The 20,287-nt window shown below is 42.3% G+C and overlaps 1 protein-coding gene across 9 annotated transcripts in view; it reads right to left on the bottom strand.

Moving 5' to 3' along the window:
* The window catches only part of LOC123773049 (G-protein coupled receptor GRL101), a 119,334-nt gene that overhangs the window by 28,658 nt on the left and 70,389 nt on the right, over positions 1–20,287 (bottom strand). For all 9 annotated transcript variants that reach the window (XM_069315260.1, XM_069315256.1, XM_069315257.1 and 6 more), the window contains 10 exons: positions 17,834–17,948; positions 16,695–16,769; positions 13,825–13,968; positions 12,057–12,128; positions 9,048–9,119; positions 8,123–8,194; positions 5,242–5,313; positions 3,221–3,419; positions 2,648–2,846; positions 1,007–1,154 (listed from right to left, as the gene is read on the bottom strand). In XM_069315260.1, the coding sequence (XP_069171361.1) occupies positions 1,007–1,154; positions 2,648–2,846; positions 3,221–3,419; positions 5,242–5,313; positions 8,123–8,194; positions 9,048–9,119; positions 12,057–12,128; positions 13,825–13,968; positions 16,695–16,769; positions 17,834–17,948 (1,168 nt within the window). The remainder of the gene's footprint in view (positions 1–1,006; positions 1,155–2,647; positions 2,847–3,220; positions 3,420–5,241; positions 5,314–8,122; positions 8,195–9,047; positions 9,120–12,056; positions 12,129–13,824; positions 13,969–16,694; positions 16,770–17,833; positions 17,949–20,287) is intronic.

The raw sequence follows: 20,287 nt of genomic DNA on the forward strand, positions 1-20,287 counted from the left end.
TTTAAAAACAGGAGGATTATTGATTTTTATGTCCTAGATTTTCCTGTGGAGACTAAGCTCACATTCAATACATTTATTTGCAAGCGTATCAAGGAGAGTCTGCAGCCGTGGCGTTATCGTCCTGGAATATTATAAATTCGCGTGACTACAGTACTTTATAATGGTCCAGGACTGACCAAAACGTTGTCCTTTCTCCATTTTCTGATGTGTGATTTGGTCGTCAATTACAGACTTATTTATGTTAGGTTTGATCAAATTTCTACGTTGGTTTTAACTCAAATTATACAGAAATCTAATTATATATAATGTAAAGCATCATTCCATACAAAAAATAGTGAAACATATAATATCTCAGGAAAATTCGGTTTCTTAGGCAACTTTGTCTCTCTATTGTCTGCTCAATTCTCTCTATTGTCTCTTGTGCAAAGTGCACAAGAGACAATAAAATTCAGCCTTATATCGAGATCCCCTTCCCAAAGTTAAAACTATTTATTCAGGATGCAACCCCATAAAGGCTGCTAACTCCCAGGTACCTATTTACTGAACTAACTATTTCCTATCTCCACGAGTGTAGCGGGTCTGTAGGGGTGTTAGACGTAGGTAGGTGTAATAACCTTTCAATATTTTTAATGTAATTGTTGGTCGAGTGGGCAGAGTACTGTGGGTGCCATTCTGGCGGCGTAGGTTCCAATCATTGAGAGGTTATTTCAGTTTGCTGTTGAAACATCTGTAGCTTTTAGACCATTCAAACTTTACACATATACAGCAAGCAAGTGAAACAAATTAGAAAGGAAAGTAGAAGCAGCTTCCTCCATCCGCAATTTTAAAGCAGGAATGACGATAAACAAAGGGGTCAAGAGTTATTTTATTAACTGGCCGATAGAAAGTCAAGGCTTTGAAGTTCGATCTGAAAACTGTTAGATAAGTACACGTAGACACTAAAGAAGGCACTGGTAGAGGGTTGGGGAGGAAGGCGTGGTAAAGTTAATGCGTGACCGGTGCTAACCTGAAGTACTGGATGTTTGCAAGAGGAAGGGCGGCAAGGAACGCAACGGCTGCCCATACTAGACCCATGATGACCTTGGTCCATCTCATACTCAGACGAGGCAAACGGAATGGGAACACAATCACCACTAGCCGCTCCAGCGTGATAACTGTTGGGGACGGAGAAGGACTTGGTGATAAAAGGAAGGTTAGCAAAGGTGAAAAGGACTTGGTGATGTGAGAATGTTTAGCGAGGGCAGAGAAGAACTTATTGATGTAAGGATGGTTAGCGTTGAGGAGCGGCCATGACCACAGCCGTGGTAAAGCTGAAGGACGGAGGAGGTAGTGTGGTGAAGGCTGGTGGTGACTGGAGAGGAAAGGCAGCGATAGTAATACCACTGGTTATAACTGGCAAAAAAAAAAAAAAATAAAGAACAAATCCACAAGGGCCGTGATGAGGGTTCGAACTTACATCCGAGATGATCCCGGAATTTGTTCATTTGATGCATCACGCTATTGTCATTTCTGTGTGTATCCAGAGATGTCCAGGTAAAGACAGCTAGAATTATGGGCATGAGAACATTACCTTTTAAAACATACCAGTTGAAGAGAGTTCCTAAGGAAAATAAGTAATGACTGATGTGTTTACTGTAGAAATATTAAAACTTAAGAACTACTGGATTATATTCATTTGTTTATATTACATCACTAATAATTGCAGAAGCCTCTTCAGGCGTGAGTCGAGATGCTAAAGCCATCATTATATTTGTCACCGTAACTAAAGAACAACGTAAGGAGAGTCCCTTATCTGTCTATGCCCCCCAGCCCAAACTTGTCTTAAGAGGTCAGGTCGGGCTGCTGGATTTACAAATTTATTAATTTTATGGATATACTGTACAGCTAACGTGTAATCACTATGCAAATACTACACTGTGTAAACACTATGCAAATAAAGGAAACTAGTCTATAGAACTCGCTCCCTAATGAATTGAAAAGCTGTAACTTTTGCCTCAATCAAAAACAAAAAGTACCTAATTTCATCTTCATAGTTTCCTACTCAGTGCTTTAAAACTGCTCTGTATCTAGTGTTACCCAATCTCCCAATCTTTATGTACCTTATCCAAACAACTTGACCATTGTGATCATTGCTGTCTTATTATATGTGCTAGCAATATGCTGTTCTGTGTCTATTAATCTTTGTTAAATTACCATTCAAGCTGTCAATGTAATCAATCTGAGCTACCTATGTGCTTTAATATACCTACAATTCTCTCATTTTTTTTTGTTCTTACAATGTACCTGTTATCATTTTATAAATTTTGCTAGAATTTACCTACTTTAAATTATCTGTTAGATTAAGGACCTGCCCGAAACGCTGCCCGTACTAGTGACTTTACTAGAATGTAATTTGCTATGTATCCTCACAAACCCAATGTTCCTTCTTGTATATAAATAAATAAATGATTAAATAAATAAATAAAACGTCTCACAGTAAATGTCTCATCTAAGAAGATGAAATATTTACTGCTTATAATTAAGCAAGAGAAGTGCCATACCTCTGGTGTCTTGTTTTCCCGGGAGCTCCTGAGACAGTACGGATGTGATATCATAAATGACCAGCACGTGGCTGATTAGGTTTTCTGCTGTAGGTGAAGGCGTTTACCTGTGAGAGTGAAGACTGAGAGTTCGCTGGAGAAGGTGGAGAAGAAGCCTGCGAGCTGGCAGAGCGAGGAGGTCCTCCAGAAGGCGTCGTAGATAAAGTAGACACCGCGGTAGTTGATGTCTACGGCGGCAATGATGAGCAAGTAGAGTCCCATGCACAGATCCCCCAGCGCCAGGTTGGTGATCAGGAAGGAGTGTACCTGAGCAACCACCAGTGGTCATCACTACACCTGAACTACACGCAGTCATCATAATACCTGAGCAGCCACATGCAATTATCACTTCACACGAGCAACCATATGCTGTCATCACTTTTTGTACCTGATTTTGATCAATACTTTGTAGGGAAAACACATGCACGACTTCAAGTGTGTCTGACATACCATTGTCGGGTGCATGAATTCTGCTTGGTATATAGAGGTTGCTCTAGCCAAGGGCGAGGCTTTCACACAGTCACCCATACAATAACACGCCAAACCAAACTGTGCTTAACCTGACCGGCAGCGTGACGTACATCATCCATTGCGTCCATTGTTCTATTTTGATACACCTTCTATCAACGTTTGCCTCTCACCTTATTATCGTTCTCATAGAGGAGCCTCCAGACGATGACGAAGGAGTTGCCGAGGAGAGCTATGAAGCCCAGGACCCAGACACATACTCGCAGGACCCCGTTGGTCATGAGGTCCTCGCAGGAGCTGAACTCGTCAGGAGGAGGGTGGCACCGCCCCACCTGACGTGCTAGGCAGCAGAAGCGAAACTCGTCCGTCCACCTGACGAAGTGGGTGGGGGTCTTAGTAACATAAGGTGCTGGTCCTTTTGCTGTTTAGGGTTGTGTCAGATTTTCGTCTCTTCATCTATGGCCAATCTTGTCTAGCTGTCTGTGTTTCTCTATGTTCGGGAATTATGATACACTGATTACTAGTTAAGCAATGTCTATGTCTGTCGGTCTGCCTGTCTTTATGTAACACAAGTACACGTACAGTTACACTTACGTAGAGAAAAATAGTACAGAACAATCAGGTACAAAAGGGCTAGAAACTTTCACCCAAGGAAAAAAAATCACGGAAGGCTCCCCCCCCCCCAAATTAAATTAAGTACAGACCACGAGTCACAGTAACGTGGCTGAAGATGTGACTAAACCACTCACCAGAAGATGAGGAGACGACGACGTTTCGGTCCATCCTGGACCATTATCAAGTCATAAATTGTCATCCACACTTCAGGTGAATGGCATGTTTATTTCCAAGGGACTCTAGGAGTCTCGAGACTCCTAAGAGCCCAGGTGAATGGAACAATATCAAGTCTATTGTTATGGGAGCGAGGTGGTAGTGGTGGGTGTTTTAAGCTACTCGAACCCAAAAGTTCCAAGTAGCGCAGATAAGAGGAGGTAATTCCTAAAGGAAGGCAAGAGCAAATCGAAAGGTAAGAACAAGAGGAAAGGTACAGATGTGATGGGTGTAATAATGGGGTGGAAGATTGTTGTAAGAACGGGAACGTAAGAATAAGAGAAAGAAAATGAAACGGAAAAAATAAAATAATTCTGAAAATGCAATGAGTTAGATGTTATTATGATATATGGATTTACGATAATGGCTTCCTATGTCAATGGGGAGTAATACAGTAAATACAGGCCCCCTACAGGGGTCTGGTAGCTGAGTGGACAGCGCGCAGGACTCTTAATCCTGTGGCCCGGGTTCGATTCCCGGACAAGGCAGAGTTTCTTTCACCTTGATGCCCCTGTTATCTAGCAGTAAATAGGTACCTGTGAGTTAGACAGCTGTTACGGGCTGCTTTCTGTGGGGGGAAGGGGGAATTAGTAGTTGGTAACAGTTGACAGTTGAAAGGCGGGCCGAAAGAGCAGAGCTGAACCCCCGGAAGCACAACTAGGTAAATACAGTGTTTTGCCTATAGACACATGGACGGACGAGCTCGTGGACGGACGGAAGGTCGCTCTCAGAGACGGTTCATGGACGGACACAGACACCTGGGCAACAGATGCATTTACACAGGGAAGGACACATGCACGAATGGACTTAAGATTGATTGATTGATGAAGATTAAGCCACCCAAGAGGTGGCACGGGCATGAATAGCCCGTAAGTGGTGGCCCTTTTGAGCCATTACCAGTATCAAGAGCTGATACTGGAGATCTGTGGAGGCGCGACTGCACCCAATGGACTTAATGAATGCTCCCACATATGTATACCTACACACGTGCGCATATACACGAACAGAACGTACGTGGACGGAGAAATGGCTACGCGCACGCACTGATGCACGCACATGCGCGCACACACGGAGGGGAAAAAGGGGGGCGGGTAGAAGGACAGCATGCATAAACTCATGGGAAAGAACGGGTTCAAAAACGCCAGACACTCAATAACTGCACAAGTACCATTAGTGTAGCCGAGAAAAATGGCAATTAAAACTTTGCTCAAACAATGTCACAAGAGCTTTGTGGTGTCAAGGAGACTCCTTCTATATCTATCTAGTCATCAGTCTGCGTGTGTGTGTGTGAGTGTGAGTGAGTGAGTACTGGATCGTGTAGGGGGTGTGCGTGTGGAGGACAAGTATAGAGGGCACGAACACTCACAGATGGTGGAGGCTGGCGAGTCCGGAGAATACCCTCGGGTCCATCACACTCAGCTGGTTCTCCCGAAGGTCTCTGACAGGAGGGGAAGGTGCGCGGGGGATAAAGTGTGCAGGGTGGAAGGGGGATTGGGTGAAAGGGGAATGGGGGAGGAGGGGGAGAAAAACACCAGTTGTTATCAACCAATAAACACTGTCACCTTCCTGCTACTCTCTCACCAACAATATAGTCATACATGCAACAACGAGGTAAAACAAAACATGATAAATAATCTGCTGAAGGGTTAGCTATATGTCTATTTACCTCTATCTCTCGTATAGTTAACTTTCCCCAAAATTCTCATCACAAGAGGCAGCCATGCACGTTCCTGATAAAAGGCTTTACTTGTTCAGAGTCTGAGCTACGTTTGTTTACATATCTCGCGTGTGACTGGGTTGGCCCCGTCTTGCAGCATTACTGCCTTCACATCTGGGCTCCCGCATCGCCCCAATGGCTGCCATAACTTGATCATCTTGGTCGACATCAGTTAAAGGCGCACATACCGCGACATGACTGACCTTCAGTGATGGAAACACTGATATAATGGGACCAAGTTCAAGTACGTTTATCGAGACCATAAAATACATTTCATATTGTGCAGCAATAAATCATTCGACCTACAATTAAAGAGCTTGCAAATTGATTACATGACGTATATTACAAACCTAGTTGACACACACTCCTCCAGGGGCTGCCTCAGGTTACTAGTCATGTGAGAACCTGCGTGCAATATAGCCAACACACAAACATCCTGTTTGGCATTCTCAAACCAACAACGGCTCAAAATTACAATATACATTTCATCGCCTGGGCACCATATAAGCCTCGAACCACCGACCACAGATAGTAGTCAGCCGCTCTACCTACCTATAAATATATATAAATATATATAAAATATAATTATATATATATATATTGTATGGTCAGTAAATAGTAAGAGTGACGACAGACCAAAAATCCATTCGTTCATACAGACGTATGAGTAAATATTATGCACAATGAGATCGCATTAAGGGAATGTCCTTATATATGTCCTTATATTAATGTATTAATATAATATAATCCTTACATTAATATCCTTATAGCCCCTACTGATTTCCTCACTAAATATTATTCTAAAACATTCTCAATTTGTTTCAACCGTTAATTCTAAACTGTAGATGACCTCAGGCATGTTGTTTACATGGAGAGTGACGCCTGCTGCGATGGTGAGATCTCACTGTTACACCACTACAATTGTCAATTTGTTTTGGTAGTAGCCTACTCTAGCCCTTCCAGCAACACAAACATAGGCTCCAGCACTTCCAGCAACACAAACATAGGCTCTAGCACTACCAGCAACACAAACATAGGCTCCAGCACTACCAGCAACACAAACATAGGCTCTAGCACTACCAGCAACACAAACATAGGCTCCAGCACTACCAGCAACACAAACATAGGCTCTAGCACTACCAGCAACACAAACATAGGCTCCAGCACTTCCAGCAACACAAACATAGGCTCTAGCACTACCAGCAACACAAACATAGGCTCCAGCACTTCCAGCAACACAAACATAGGCTCCAGCACTACCAGCAACACAAACATAGGCTCCAGCACTACCAGCAACACAAACATAGGCTCTAGCACTACCAGCAACACAAACATAGGCTCCAGCACTACCAGCAACACAAACATAGGCTCTAGCGCTACCAGCAACACAAACATAGGCTCCAGCACTACCAGCAACACAAACATAGGCTCCAGCACTACCAGCAACACAAACATAGGCTCCAGCACTTCCAGCAACACAAACATAGGCTCCAGCACTACCAGCAACACAAACATAGGCTCTAGCGCTACCAGCAACACAAACATAGGCTCCAGCACTACCAGCAACACAAACATAGGCTCTAGCGCTACCAGCAACACAAACATAGGCTCCAGCACTTCCAGCAACACAAACATAGGCTCCAGCACTACCAGCAACACAAACATAGGCTCTAGCGCTACCAGCAACACAAACATAGGCTCCAGCACTACCAGCAACACAAACATAGGCTCTAGCACTACCAGCAACACAAACATAGGCTCCAGCACTACCAGCAACACAAACATAGGCTCCAGCACTACCAGCAACACAAACATAGGCTCCAGCACTACCAGCAACACAAACATAGGCTCTAGCGCTACCAGCAACACAAACATAGGCTCCAGCACTACCAGCAACACAAACATAGGCTCCAGCACTACCAGCAACACAAACATAGGCTCCAGCACTACCAGCAACACAAACATAGGCTCCAGCACTACCAGCAACACAAACATAGGCTCCAGCACTACCAGCAACACAAACATAGGCTCCAGCACTACCAGCAACACAAACATAGGCTCCAGCACTACCAGCAACACAAACATAGGCTCCAGCACTACCAGCAACACAAACATAGGCTCCAGCACTACCAGCAACAAATGCAATAACACTTCCAACAAAAATTCCAAACTAGTCACAAGTAACACTAAAAATTACTCAAGGTTCGGCTCATAATATATTAACAAAACTGCGAAGGCAAAACAGTTTAATTAAATTCGGCAAAATAGTTTTTCCCGAGTCAGGAAAAGTGCAGAGCATTAGAGCCAATAAGTGGGTTAAAACAAGGCTTCGGAAAACTTTACTCGAGATGAAGTTTCTGAGAATTTCGTTAGTGACAAAGAGGTGACGCTTTCAAGCTCAAAATTTGAAGGGCAAAGTAATTGATCTGTGATATTTAGATACTTTAGATATTTAGACAGAGCCATCACCTATTCCTCCAATGTTAACATGGTCCATTCCCGGTGCTGTCTCGCTGTCTCTGGTACTTACAGGGACAGAAGGCTGGATAGACCACTGAAGGCGCCTCCGGACAGGTGATTCAACCGATTGTTGGACAGATTTCTGACAGGATGTGTGGAACATTAATTTTTAACATGGTAGGTGAGAACATGAATGTGTGTGTGTGTGTGTGTGTGTGTGTGTGTGTGTGTGTGTGTGTGTGTGTGTGTGTGTGTGTGTGTGTGTGTGTGTGTATGACAATTTAGATATGTAAATAAACAGAAGTATCTTCATTATAAAAAATAAAAATTGTGTAAATCATGTTAATTTTCCAATACAGTATATTTATAATTCACTAAAACAACCTTAATCATGTAACAATTTAAAAACACATCAGATTTAGACAAAATACCTCAAACACTCTCCGGAAGAAGAGCACAGTATTAACAAGCAAAGTTACAAGAATAGAGGCAGACGTCATTAGATGGGCCAAATAAAGTAACATGCAGAATTATACCAGCAGAGGAAAGGCAGGTAAAATAACTAGAAGCAGATGCAAGCAGTAAGAGAACAGGGGGAGAGAGAGAAAATTACAATTGGCAAATAGGGAACAATATAATAACAGCAGTGCACTTGCATCGCATTAGGCTTGGATACCCGCGGGCGTACAGGTTCCACAAGATGAGAGGAAATGTCAGCACTGGAGAAATTCCCGATAAACCACCGAGACGTTATCCAACAGTGCAGTTACAAACCCAAATAAGATGGCAACTAAGAGTTAACAGAGCAGAAGTTGTTAAAACACATTGGGCATAATCCTATTGAAGCAAACATACGAGTCAAATACACCGCTTAATTAATACAGAAACGAGTAACATTTACTGGGCCAGCCAGAGGCTTAGGGCCCGCGCAGGAATATCCCAGGGGGAAAAATGTAATAATAATAAAACTATGTGAGAGGAAGTGGGTTACTTACAGCTCGAGGAGGGAGCGGAGACCAACGAAGGCGTGGTGGGAGACGTTCTTCATTCCGTGCTGGCTCAGGTCTCTGTGGGAGGTGCTTGGTTATTGCTGACCGACCTACAATGTCGGTCAGGTGGGCGAGTTGCTGGTCGCCCACACAGGGTAGGCAACAACCAACTCGCTACCAAGGGGATCCAAGATAAAATCCCTTTACGTTCCTTTATTACGTTGCACACGCTGCTTGGTGTAATCCTGCTACTAAACCGTATTAAAAACGTTAACTGGGTTTGCAACATTGTTTTAATATAGTATCACTGGAATTTTGATACCACAATACTGACATATTTGAATCGTTACCCAAGCTATTATTTAAAAGTCAAATTTTATTTAAGATAGGCAGTACTGTAGTGAGGAATAATAGGCCTATTTAGATTAGGTTGGTAGGTTAATTTTGGCGCAATATATACAAAATTCGTATAAGTATTGAATATAATGTTATCAATATAAATATCACAACTTTGTCGTTTTGCAACTCTGATGAACAATTCTCACCAAGTGCAGAAAGGAATTGTTGCAGGCAAGGTCATGTTGCAGGTAAGGTCATTCATTGCAAAAGTGTCAATACGAAGGTGTCAGACGTGTTTATATGAAGCTTTACCTTTAGACAGCTTCCGAGAAGTTTGATTAGCGAGAAAAGTGTTGTTAAAGGTTACAGGAGACGACGACCACGCCATCAACGTTATTAATGTTATACATTCATTACACGAGTGGGTGAAGGTTTTTGTATACTCATCGGTAAGGAGTCAGCTATTTGTACTCACCTGTGTGTGCATGTAGCGCGAGCTTCATCCCTGGGGCTCAATTTTTAAATTACAGGTCTCTTTGTGCGGGTGATGAGTCACAATAACGTGGCTAAAGTATGTTGACCAGACCACATACTAGAAGGTGAAGGAACGACGACGTTTCGGTCCGTCCTGGACCATTCTCAAGTCGACTGAAGCAATATATACAGGTCTCTTGATTTTGCAACTGTATGGGACTAGCCTCAACTACCTCCCCTACTTAACATCTTCAAAACCTTTCACCTTTATTCCCTTTGTCAACGCCTGAAAGGACCGTGTATGTGGTGATTAACTTCTTTTCTGGAGGGACGGAAGTTAATCTTCTTGAGCTATCTTTCACAGCTCCCGTCCCTCAAGCGCTTGGGTCAGGGTTACGGCAAGACTCGTTATGGTGTGCTCTTTCACACTCCACATTAGGGTTGACTTCCCACAAGTAGTGTACAACGTCCCCAGACTTCCTTGTCCAGGGTTTGTAGAGCTACTTGAAGGCTCATAAGCGTCGTGTACACCGCTAATGTTATCCTGTTTGTGTGTACCTCTGGTGTAAGGCTCGATTGATTGATGAAGATAAGCCACCCAAGAGGTGGCACGGGCTTGAATATCTCGTAATGTAAGGCTCTGTGTTATGCTTCCTTATATATTCCTGTCATTTTCCGACAAGATTGCTCATCCTCACTGTATGTATTGTCTCTGTAGCCTTAGCAGCCCGGTACCCCATTCTCACTACCTTACATTTTCTTGTGTTAATCAAATATATTTCTAAACAAGCTTGGTTGTTTGTCCAAGTCTTCCTGGAACATTATGTAGTCTTTTTCTGACCAGATTTATTTCATCGGTAATACGACAACCAAGCAGTCGCCTTAGTGCTGGAAGCTGCTTTCGCCGGCAGCTTTCCTTTCATATTTTTGTGGGGTTCTTGCACACCATTAATGTTAAATTGTTTGGATGCGTGATTATTTAATTGAGCCTCAATTTCTTGAAAATTATAATATAAACATTCCATATTATTACTGTATTTGGGCGACTATGTCGATGGAAAAGGTACCGACTGTTTTACACAAACTATAAACTGGTGAATTAATGCCATGAAACTTTGCTTCCTAGGCAAATATTCTCTCCTGAGAACTGCGACCCACTTTTATTTGACTAAAACTATCAACTAACTAAACTCACCAGGAACATGTCCCTCTTGCTGAGAACCGAGGTCTTCCCAGTAAACATTTAAATGTTTCCTCTAAATTCCAAGTTTTCCCACTAAATTTCGTCTTTTTCCCTCTAACTTGCAAGTTTTCCCATTAGTGTTCGCCTCTGTAAGCAGTATTGTTTAGACTATCAATTATGTTTACAGTAATATTGGTATAGATGAAATGTTTTCTTATGTATCTGGCTTATTTGGGCACTCAGTTTCCACCTATGTCCCCTAAAGGGTATCATGTCCTCTCTAACTCTTATGTCTTCCAGCGACGTGAGGTTTAATTCCCGTAGTCTCTCCTCGTAGCTTATACCCCTCAGTTCGGGTACTAGTCTGGTGGCAAACCTTTGAATATTTTCCAGTTTAGTCTTATGCTTGACTAAATAGGATCACCATGCTGGAGCTGCATACTCCAGCATAGAGTCCATATCTAGTCAAGCATAAGACTAAATTGGAAAAGGTTCAAAGGTTTGGTACGAGAGAGAGAGAGAGAGAAGAGAGAGAAGAGAGAGAAGAGAGAGAAGAGAGAGAGAGAGAGAGAGAGAGAGAGAGAGAGAGAGAGAGAGAGAGAGAGAGAGAGAGAGAGAGAGAGAGAAGAGAGAGAAACACAGAGTGGATATAGTACAAGCAAAAAGAGCTGGACATCAACCCACAACACAACGAATAACGTAAATGTGTGAATTATGCAAACATTTATGAATACAGCTTACGAGGTTTGACTTTATAACCTTTCATCCATTTTCATGCTTCAATCACGTCCCACCTTTCTACCAACCATTCTAGTGAATGTGAAGTAAACCGTTAATCACTTTTCAAAAGATAAGTTTCTAATTCTCAAAATTTGCTCTCTGTACATTTCTCCAAAGAGGTGATTGTGTGATAACTTAGAAACCAGTTGGTTGATTATGGACTAAAGACTGAATTGTAGCATCTGAAGGTTGACCTTTGAGATTAGAGTGTGTTCCCAGAAACTTGAGGATGAACTTACAGCGTGGAGAGGGAGGAGAGCCCGTAGAGCGCCCAGGACTCCAGCGTTAGTATGGAGTTCCCTTTCAGGTGCCTGCAAAATATTATTATTATCATTATTATTACACTGGCGTATGAAAATTGTTAGGTATAAAGAACGCGTGTGCTAATTCACCCGTTTTTATGTGTATTTACTATTTGTATTTATTTTTTTGGGCCTGAATTGTTGAATCGTCAGCTCCTGGACCCCGCCTTCCTAACTGTCGATTGTCTAATTTACTGACTACCTATTTTTCTTCCATCATATATATATATATTATATATATATATATATATATATATATATATATATATATATATATATATATATATATATATATAAAATATATATATATCTCACACACACACAAGCTCGAGAAGCTCAGGAATCTGTACACCAGTAGAATGACTGTTGAGAGGCGGGACCAAAGGGCCGAAGATCAACCCCTGCAAGCACAACTAGGCGAGTACAAACACACACACACACACACACACACACACACACACACACACACACACACACAGTAAACCCACTATTGTGATCTTAAAGCTTTAGTTTTCGTCAATAAATTTTGAGGCGGTCAAAAAGGGTAAGCGGGCAACGTAGAGTATATAAACCGTAGGGAAAGGGAGGATAAAGTGAATAAATATCAGAACTTGTAAAAGAAAAAGAGAAACGGTTTAGAACTATTCATATCCGCCAAATTGGTCTGAACAAATATTTCCAAACCGAGTGATTTCCAGCTCCCCCCACAACATATTTTTCCCCAGTACTTCGTGTACCATATAGCCGTTTTTAGCACAGATATTATGACGTGTAAAGAAAGGCAGAGAGAGAAAGGGAAGGGAAAATTCAGAATCTGACCCATTAAAAGCCATATGCAGAATCTAGTAGGCAAGGCAGTCCATAACCTTATGGCAGATTGCATTCCCTCGACAACAATTTTACACAACTCATAAATACGCCTCCATCTTGAGCATGTACCGTTCCCCTGGAAGACTTGCCACCTCCATTTCTCAGACTTCAGGGCAGAGTAGCGAACTGTGATAAAGATCATCTCAAAATTTGACCCATTCTGGTTAAACAACCCGAAAACAGAAGCTGCAACACAAGGCGCTCAGCCATCAAGCTATAGCTGTACCATACATATCACTCCATCAGCGAACATTCATTCCTCGGCTGACTCAAGGTTTGAACAACTTATCTCAACAAGTTGGCTCTAGCTTCATCTTTTATCTAGTTTGATTGTAGCATTAAATAAAATTCACACGTAATGCAAAACGAATAAAAATATAATTTATGGATTAGTAACTAGAGTGAAGCTTCAAATTAAAGGACAACTCAGCTTGCAGTTTCATTAAAGAATATAGGTACCATTCCTAACCAGTCCTAGCATGCTCAAATATGCAAAGCTTGCAGGATATATAGAGGTCTATGAAGGATGCTTCACTAGCATCCTGAAGGCTATGCTGATGTTTGTCAGCTTTTATATGCATTGAACGTATTCTGCTACCGTTCTTTTATGTTAGGCTTGTGGTGTGTGTGTGCGCGTGTGTGTGTAGAAATCCTTTACTAAACACAACAATTAAAATCCTTACACGTCCACAAATTCTACACGTGTCCAGACCTCACGAACGGTTGGGTCATATCGCAATAACTTGCCAAGGACTTGAACTTGGCCCTCTCCCCCGCCTCTCCAACACACTCACTTACAGCACACTGAAGCAAGACGAGAGACTTCATTACTCACAGGGTCTTAAGGTTAGCCAGGCCGAGGAAGGTGGAGTTAACGATGCTGTCGAGGTAGTTGTGCCGCAGGTCGAGTATCCTCAGTCGACTCAAGTGGAGGAAGACGCCAGCTGGTAAACACGAGAGGCTGTTGTTGCTCAGGTCCCTGAAGGAGGGAAGGGACGAGGCATGGAGCTATTGACCACAAGGGCACAGATTCACGAAGCAGTTACGCAAGCACTTACGAACCTGTGCATCTTTTCTCAATCTTTGGCGGCTTTGTTTACAATTAATAAATAGTTAATGAGCTCCGAAGCACCAGGAGGCTGTTTATAACAATAACAACAATTGATTGAGACGTTTTCATGCTTGTAAACTGTTTAATAAATGTAACCAAAGCCGTCAAAGTTTGAGGAAAGATGTACACGTTTGTAAGTACTTGCGTAACTGCTTCGTGAATCTGGCCCAAGGGCAGCGGAGGCGGAACGTAGACACGAAGTATTAATACAAATTTGAAAACGCCTAAAAACAAAAGGCCTAAACAAATAAAATAAATATACAAATGGGCAAGTGTATCTATACGGATGAGTAATTAAACAAGTGAACTAAGGGTAATGACCCCCCACCCTCACACATGGTGGACCCCCCTCCTCACATATTGGGGGAAGGGGGGTGCCCACCCCACTCCCACATATCAGGGATATGTGGAAGTGGGGAACACTCACAGAAACATTTACCCTCCTAAAAAATCACGCATGAGACCATTCTCGTCATAACAGCACAAAATATTAATAAATCAAATTAATAAGTTTTTAAGTTCTATTTAGAACTTGCAAAAATAAATCTCGCGCACCTCCCTACACTTTCGTCCAAATCTGAACGAGTCTGTTTGAAACGTTGCCAGTATAAGAAACTTAAGAGCTCTCTACTGAAGATTTTAAAATTGATGTCATTCTATAAGGTTTGTGTGTAGGTGTGTGTGTGTGTGTGTGTGTGTGTGTGTGTGTGTAGGTGTGTGCTCATACGAGCTATACTGACATAGTATTCTACAAAACAGCTGATGCGAGGAGCCACCTGTTGGCTCAGGTTTACACCATTGCCCCCTGTACCTGTGGCACCATTGCTAATTCATTTTCAACAGTTCTGATAGCGTTTAATATTAAATTTATCTGACTTTACTAATCACAAAATTCTGTACGTAATTAATAAAAATTTTAGATGAAAATCTGAGAGATTTTTAGCCTAGTTTTTAGCTTTAGCCTAACTCCCGTTACAGAATTTAGAATTTAGAAACTTTATTCGCAAAAAACGTATACAAATCATAACCATAATGGCTGAACTAGTGGTGTACAGCACTGCAAATCTAGCTTACATTTTTGGCATAAAGTGAGCAACTTACAATTTGAAAGGCGATATACATGTTTGAAAAAAAATGTAGTTTACCATTAGAGCGGTAAGACGGATAATGGTACAATTTATACCATAAAATCTCGATGACGAGAAGACAATTTAATGAACTAATGTACTCTGATCATAACTTGAAAGTATATAAACTTTTCACGCCCTCAGCCTGTACTGGAGAGACATCTCCCGTCACGCAGGGTGCAGTCGCACCTCCACAGATCTCCAGCATCAACTCTTGATACTGGTAATGGCTCAAAAGGGCCACCACTTACGGGCTATTCATGCCCGTGCCACCTTTTGGGTGGCTTAATCTTCATCAATCAATCAGCCTGTACTGGAGAGAAACCAGGTGCAGCTATCGTGGCACCTGCTTTCTTCCTCCTAATATCAAACACCTTCACACTCTTAACCCTTGTATTTGTACAACCTTAAGTATGAAGGCGAGGAGTCACAATAACGTGGCTAAAGTATGTTGACCAGACCACACACTAGAAGGTGAAGGGACGACGACGTTTCGGTCCGTCCTGAACCATTCTCAAGACGACTGTCTTGAGTGGACTTGGCAATCGACTTGAGAATGGTCCAGGACGGACCGAAACGTCGTCGTCCCTTCACCTTCTAGTGTGTGGTCTGGTCAACACACTTAAGTATGAACCCCCAGAACTTTATGTACACGTGTGTGTATCGTATACATTCTCATATGGCACATCGATATCTGTAATATCATCTCTGTACTGTGTTAACAAGTACATGTTACCGGACCCAGAGAAGGTAATCATGAGGAGAAATCACGTAGCCAGTATGACTATATAGCACTTCGAACGTTTAAGTATTTGGGATATGGGCGAAGGGTAGGAACAACCACTCAGACCATTGGGGATCGAACGCCGACCTGCAAGAAGCGAAGCCGTCGCTGTATCGACCAGTTCAAGTGGTTAGCCCCAAGGAATCATCCATGACGCTTGTCATCTTTTGCCATTAGACCTTTATTTCTAGTCTTACCCCACCATTAATAAAGCTTCTTTCTTCAAGAGCTATCATTAGCAATTTTTAATCTCAATATAATTTTATATCTTTCTTAATACTCTTAATTGCTTATGATATTGAGCTCTAAGGCACTACACAATAACGGGGTTCCCGCCGTCCCATCCCCAACCCTTATCCTGACCCATTCCAAGTGGTATATAGTCGAATGGCTTGGCGCTTTCCCCTATTAGTTCCTTACCAACTACTTGGGCTGGACGGTAGAGCAACGGTCTCGCTTCATGCAGGTCGGCGTTCAATCCCCAACCATCCAAGTGGTTGGGCACCATTCCTTTCCCCCCGTCCCAAATCCTTATCTTGACCCCCTTCCCAGTGCTATATAGTCGTAATGACTTGGCGCTTTCCCCTATTAGTTCCCTTCCTTCAACCATAACCGCGCGCAACAACCAAGACAACCACCACAACCACCACTACCACAACCACCAGCATGACAGGAGTACTCACAGGAAGACCAAGTGCCGGTAGGGGAGGAAGGTGGTGACGTCGAGCGTGTAGTTGAGGAAGTTTCCCGCCAGATGGCTGACGGATAGAAATAAAACATATATACAGTGAGGCAGATGGTAATACACCATACATGGTGAGGCAGATGGCAATACACCATACATGGTGAGGCAGATGTAAATTATTATACCACAAACTCAGCGCCACAACATCCAATTCAGCGCACGAGAAGACCTCCAAATTGAAAGTTGTGCTGTGTATATATATATATATATATATATATATGTATATATATATATATATATATATATATATATATATATATATATATATATATATATATTATATATTTATATATATATATACAGGGGCCACAGTATAGCTTTGCATATACACGCGCGCGTACACACACACAGACCATAAATCTACCCTTATACTTCCACAATTTCCATTGCAACTATCACTATTTTATACCACCTTCCTAAGCCCCCCAAATCCCACTCTTGTCACACCCCAACATCCAACCCTGTGTCTCACAGCCATCTGCCCGCTGCTCTCTTCCACATCACTGATCCCTGACCGAAGCTAACCTAAACGAAAGGTTTAGTTCCTTTGTTCCAAGGCTGAAATCAAACCATTAAGAAAACATGACTACAATTTAGACATTGTACAGCAATGCTGATGGACGGTCAAATAAAGCAGACGAACCCAAAGAAAGGACAAACAGACCATGATGTAATAGGATTAGAAGAGTCCAAATTAACTGGTATAATTAACAGTGCAATATTTCCAAGTCTCTAATCGTATGGTAACAAAGTATGGTCATGCCCTGTCATTATCTTCATATCCACCTAGCCTCTGTAATCCCTACTTAGTCTCTCCCTCCCTTCAACACCGACTCATCATCCTTTCCCACAACCCGTCCATATAAATTATTTCCAACAAGTTTCTTATGAGGTTTACTTCCTCTTCGCACCACCACCAGACCCTCCACCAACACCCCCACGCACACCTACTAAGGTATAAAGTACCAGGAAAACCAATCTGATCCAGGCGCTTATCCTGCAACATATGGCGTGATTATCTCCTAAGGACAAATAATGAACCTTGAACTCACAACAAGGGCTTAAAAGCATACTCACAAGCGAGATATTTGCGACTCTATGTCGGAGGGGAGAGAGGTCATGCCATGGTTCAGGCAGGTGATGCTTATGTCTCGACATTGGCAGTAGGGGGCCGACGCCGAGCACGCGAAGGCTGCAATATAACGGGTTTCGAATACAATTGATATAATACATGGTTTTTAGCAGGTCTGAAATGCAATAGATGGCTGCATAGTAACAAAGCTGGATCACAAGTAGTAGTTGGAACGCACTGCATAAGTAAATGTTATATTTATGTCGTGTGCTGAATATGATATAGGACTGTCAAGGTGTCATTTACCGCTTCAGGTGTGTGCCTATGTGATGTGGTCGGTGACTGCACATACACGCACACATCACATGTATACGCAAACAATGAAGGTCACCGATTGGGAAAATGAACGCAAAAATAAAACTTAAAGGAGACATGATGTGAAGCGTGTCTTCAGAAGCACCTATCAACAAAATTACAGCAGCAACATGTGCAAAACTGCCCAACCTTCTAGTACCATTCAGGAAACTGAAGAAGAATCCTTTCATGAAGGAGCACACTAACTACGGGAGATCAATACTATAGGTCGCAGCCTCAGCATGAAGCCTCCGGCTAAACAATGCACACGATCATACAATAGAGGCACGCCTGGAGACTGCTAACGAAGAGGACTGGAGTACGGGCACACTGCAGGCTCGAGCCCAGTACACTAATTATCAGAAAAATACTTTGGTGAAGAGGAAGCGAGTAAACAGAATGCGTTAAATGAGGAAAAGGCGAAAGCAAACTCCATATATAGAGATTCGAGTGCAAATATGACTATGAATATGAATTTGGGTCGGCCTAAGAACTGTATTTCCCCTCTCCACAAGCAATTATAGGCGAGTACACACACACTTCTAAACCCATATGGTTTGAGAAATGATAAGGGTACACGCGGCTTGCGCAGGTGCTCCGAGAAGAGAAAGGGAAGCCGCTGCACCATCACTTGTTGTTGTTGTTACAGATTCAGCTACTCGGAACAAGTTCCAAGTAGCACGGGCTATGGTGAGCCCGTAACTTACCTGGCACAGGAGCGGGGCAAGAAGCACGGCCTATGGTTAGCCTCGTGGACGGGAGATGTCTCCAGTCTGATGCACCATCACTACCGCGGTCTCTTTATTACTCCGCCCACCTCCACTCCCTGCTGACCCTCGCATCGTTATCCAGTCCATCTACACCCAACGGAACCACAGTTTATCAGCAACAAACCACATGTGCGAATCTTACAACCTGTCCTAAAGCCAGGCTCGTTAAAGCAGCAGCCGTCCCCGAAGACGCATTCCTCAATTTTGACGTATTGTGAATTAAAAATAGGTTTCTTCTCATATAAATTAATATTATATATGAGAGTTCTATGTATTGTTAGGTGGAGGTTAATTTGTTGTTTACGTTCTCGGAGATTATCTACATTTGTAGTACGTGGGTGAGACTTTTTTTTTGAGATATATACAAGTTGTTACATTAAGCGGTAAAGCACTATTTGAGAAATGTTCGAACGTCATCAGCTGTGAGTGGTGAGCAAAACGTTTCTCATTCCTAAAGAAAGGGTTTGTCGGATGGATGGAATAAACATTTCAATAAACTTATCTTCAAGCGTTATATCCTCTTTCAAAATTAATCCATTAGCTGTATTGCAACAACTCTATGCAAGGCCAGTGCAGCGATGTCATCGCTCTCAATTAGAGGATTGATTCTTTATTATTCACCCTATACCCATCCCGTGAGCGGTGGTGGAAAGGGATACAAAGTCAAGTAGAGGAATATGAAAAGTTCCACAACACACAACATTTCCAATCTTTAAACTGATTTCTTATTTTTGTCTATGATTATAATAATTGAAACGGCAATATAATTTAATTTATACTTATGTATATATAATAAAAAAACAGGTATTAGTATACATAATAATACTTGTTTTTTTTCTGTCTAGTATTGTAAAAAACTTTGAATACTAATTTAATGAGCTTTACATTTAAGTTTCCAGAAAACAATACATTCATGAATTACTAGAAAAAACATTTATTTACGTACGGAAAAAAACAATATTTTTTCACTGAGCTAAACATAGACAAGTGTATAGACTTGCAAGAACACAAGGCTGAAATAACCATGTGGAAGGCTGTATCCACCAGCCCGAGAGATGGATAAGGGGTTGATGCTGTACCCACCGGCCCGAGAGATGGATAAGGGGTTGATGCTGTATCCACCAGCCCGAGAGATGGATAAGGGGTTGATGCTGTATCCACCAGCCCGAGAGATGGATAAGGGGGTTGATGCTGTATCCCCCAGCCCGAGAGATGGATAAGGAGGTTGATGCTGTATACACCAGCCCGAGAGATGGATAAGGAGGTTGATGCTGTATACACCAGCCCGAGAGATGGATAAGGGGGTTGATGCTGTACCCACCAGCCCGAGAGATG

Source organism: Procambarus clarkii, chromosome 81 (assembly GCF_040958095.1).
Source record: "Procambarus clarkii isolate CNS0578487 chromosome 81, FALCON_Pclarkii_2.0, whole genome shotgun sequence".
NCBI lineage: Eukaryota > Metazoa > Arthropoda > Malacostraca > Decapoda > Cambaridae > Procambarus > Procambarus clarkii.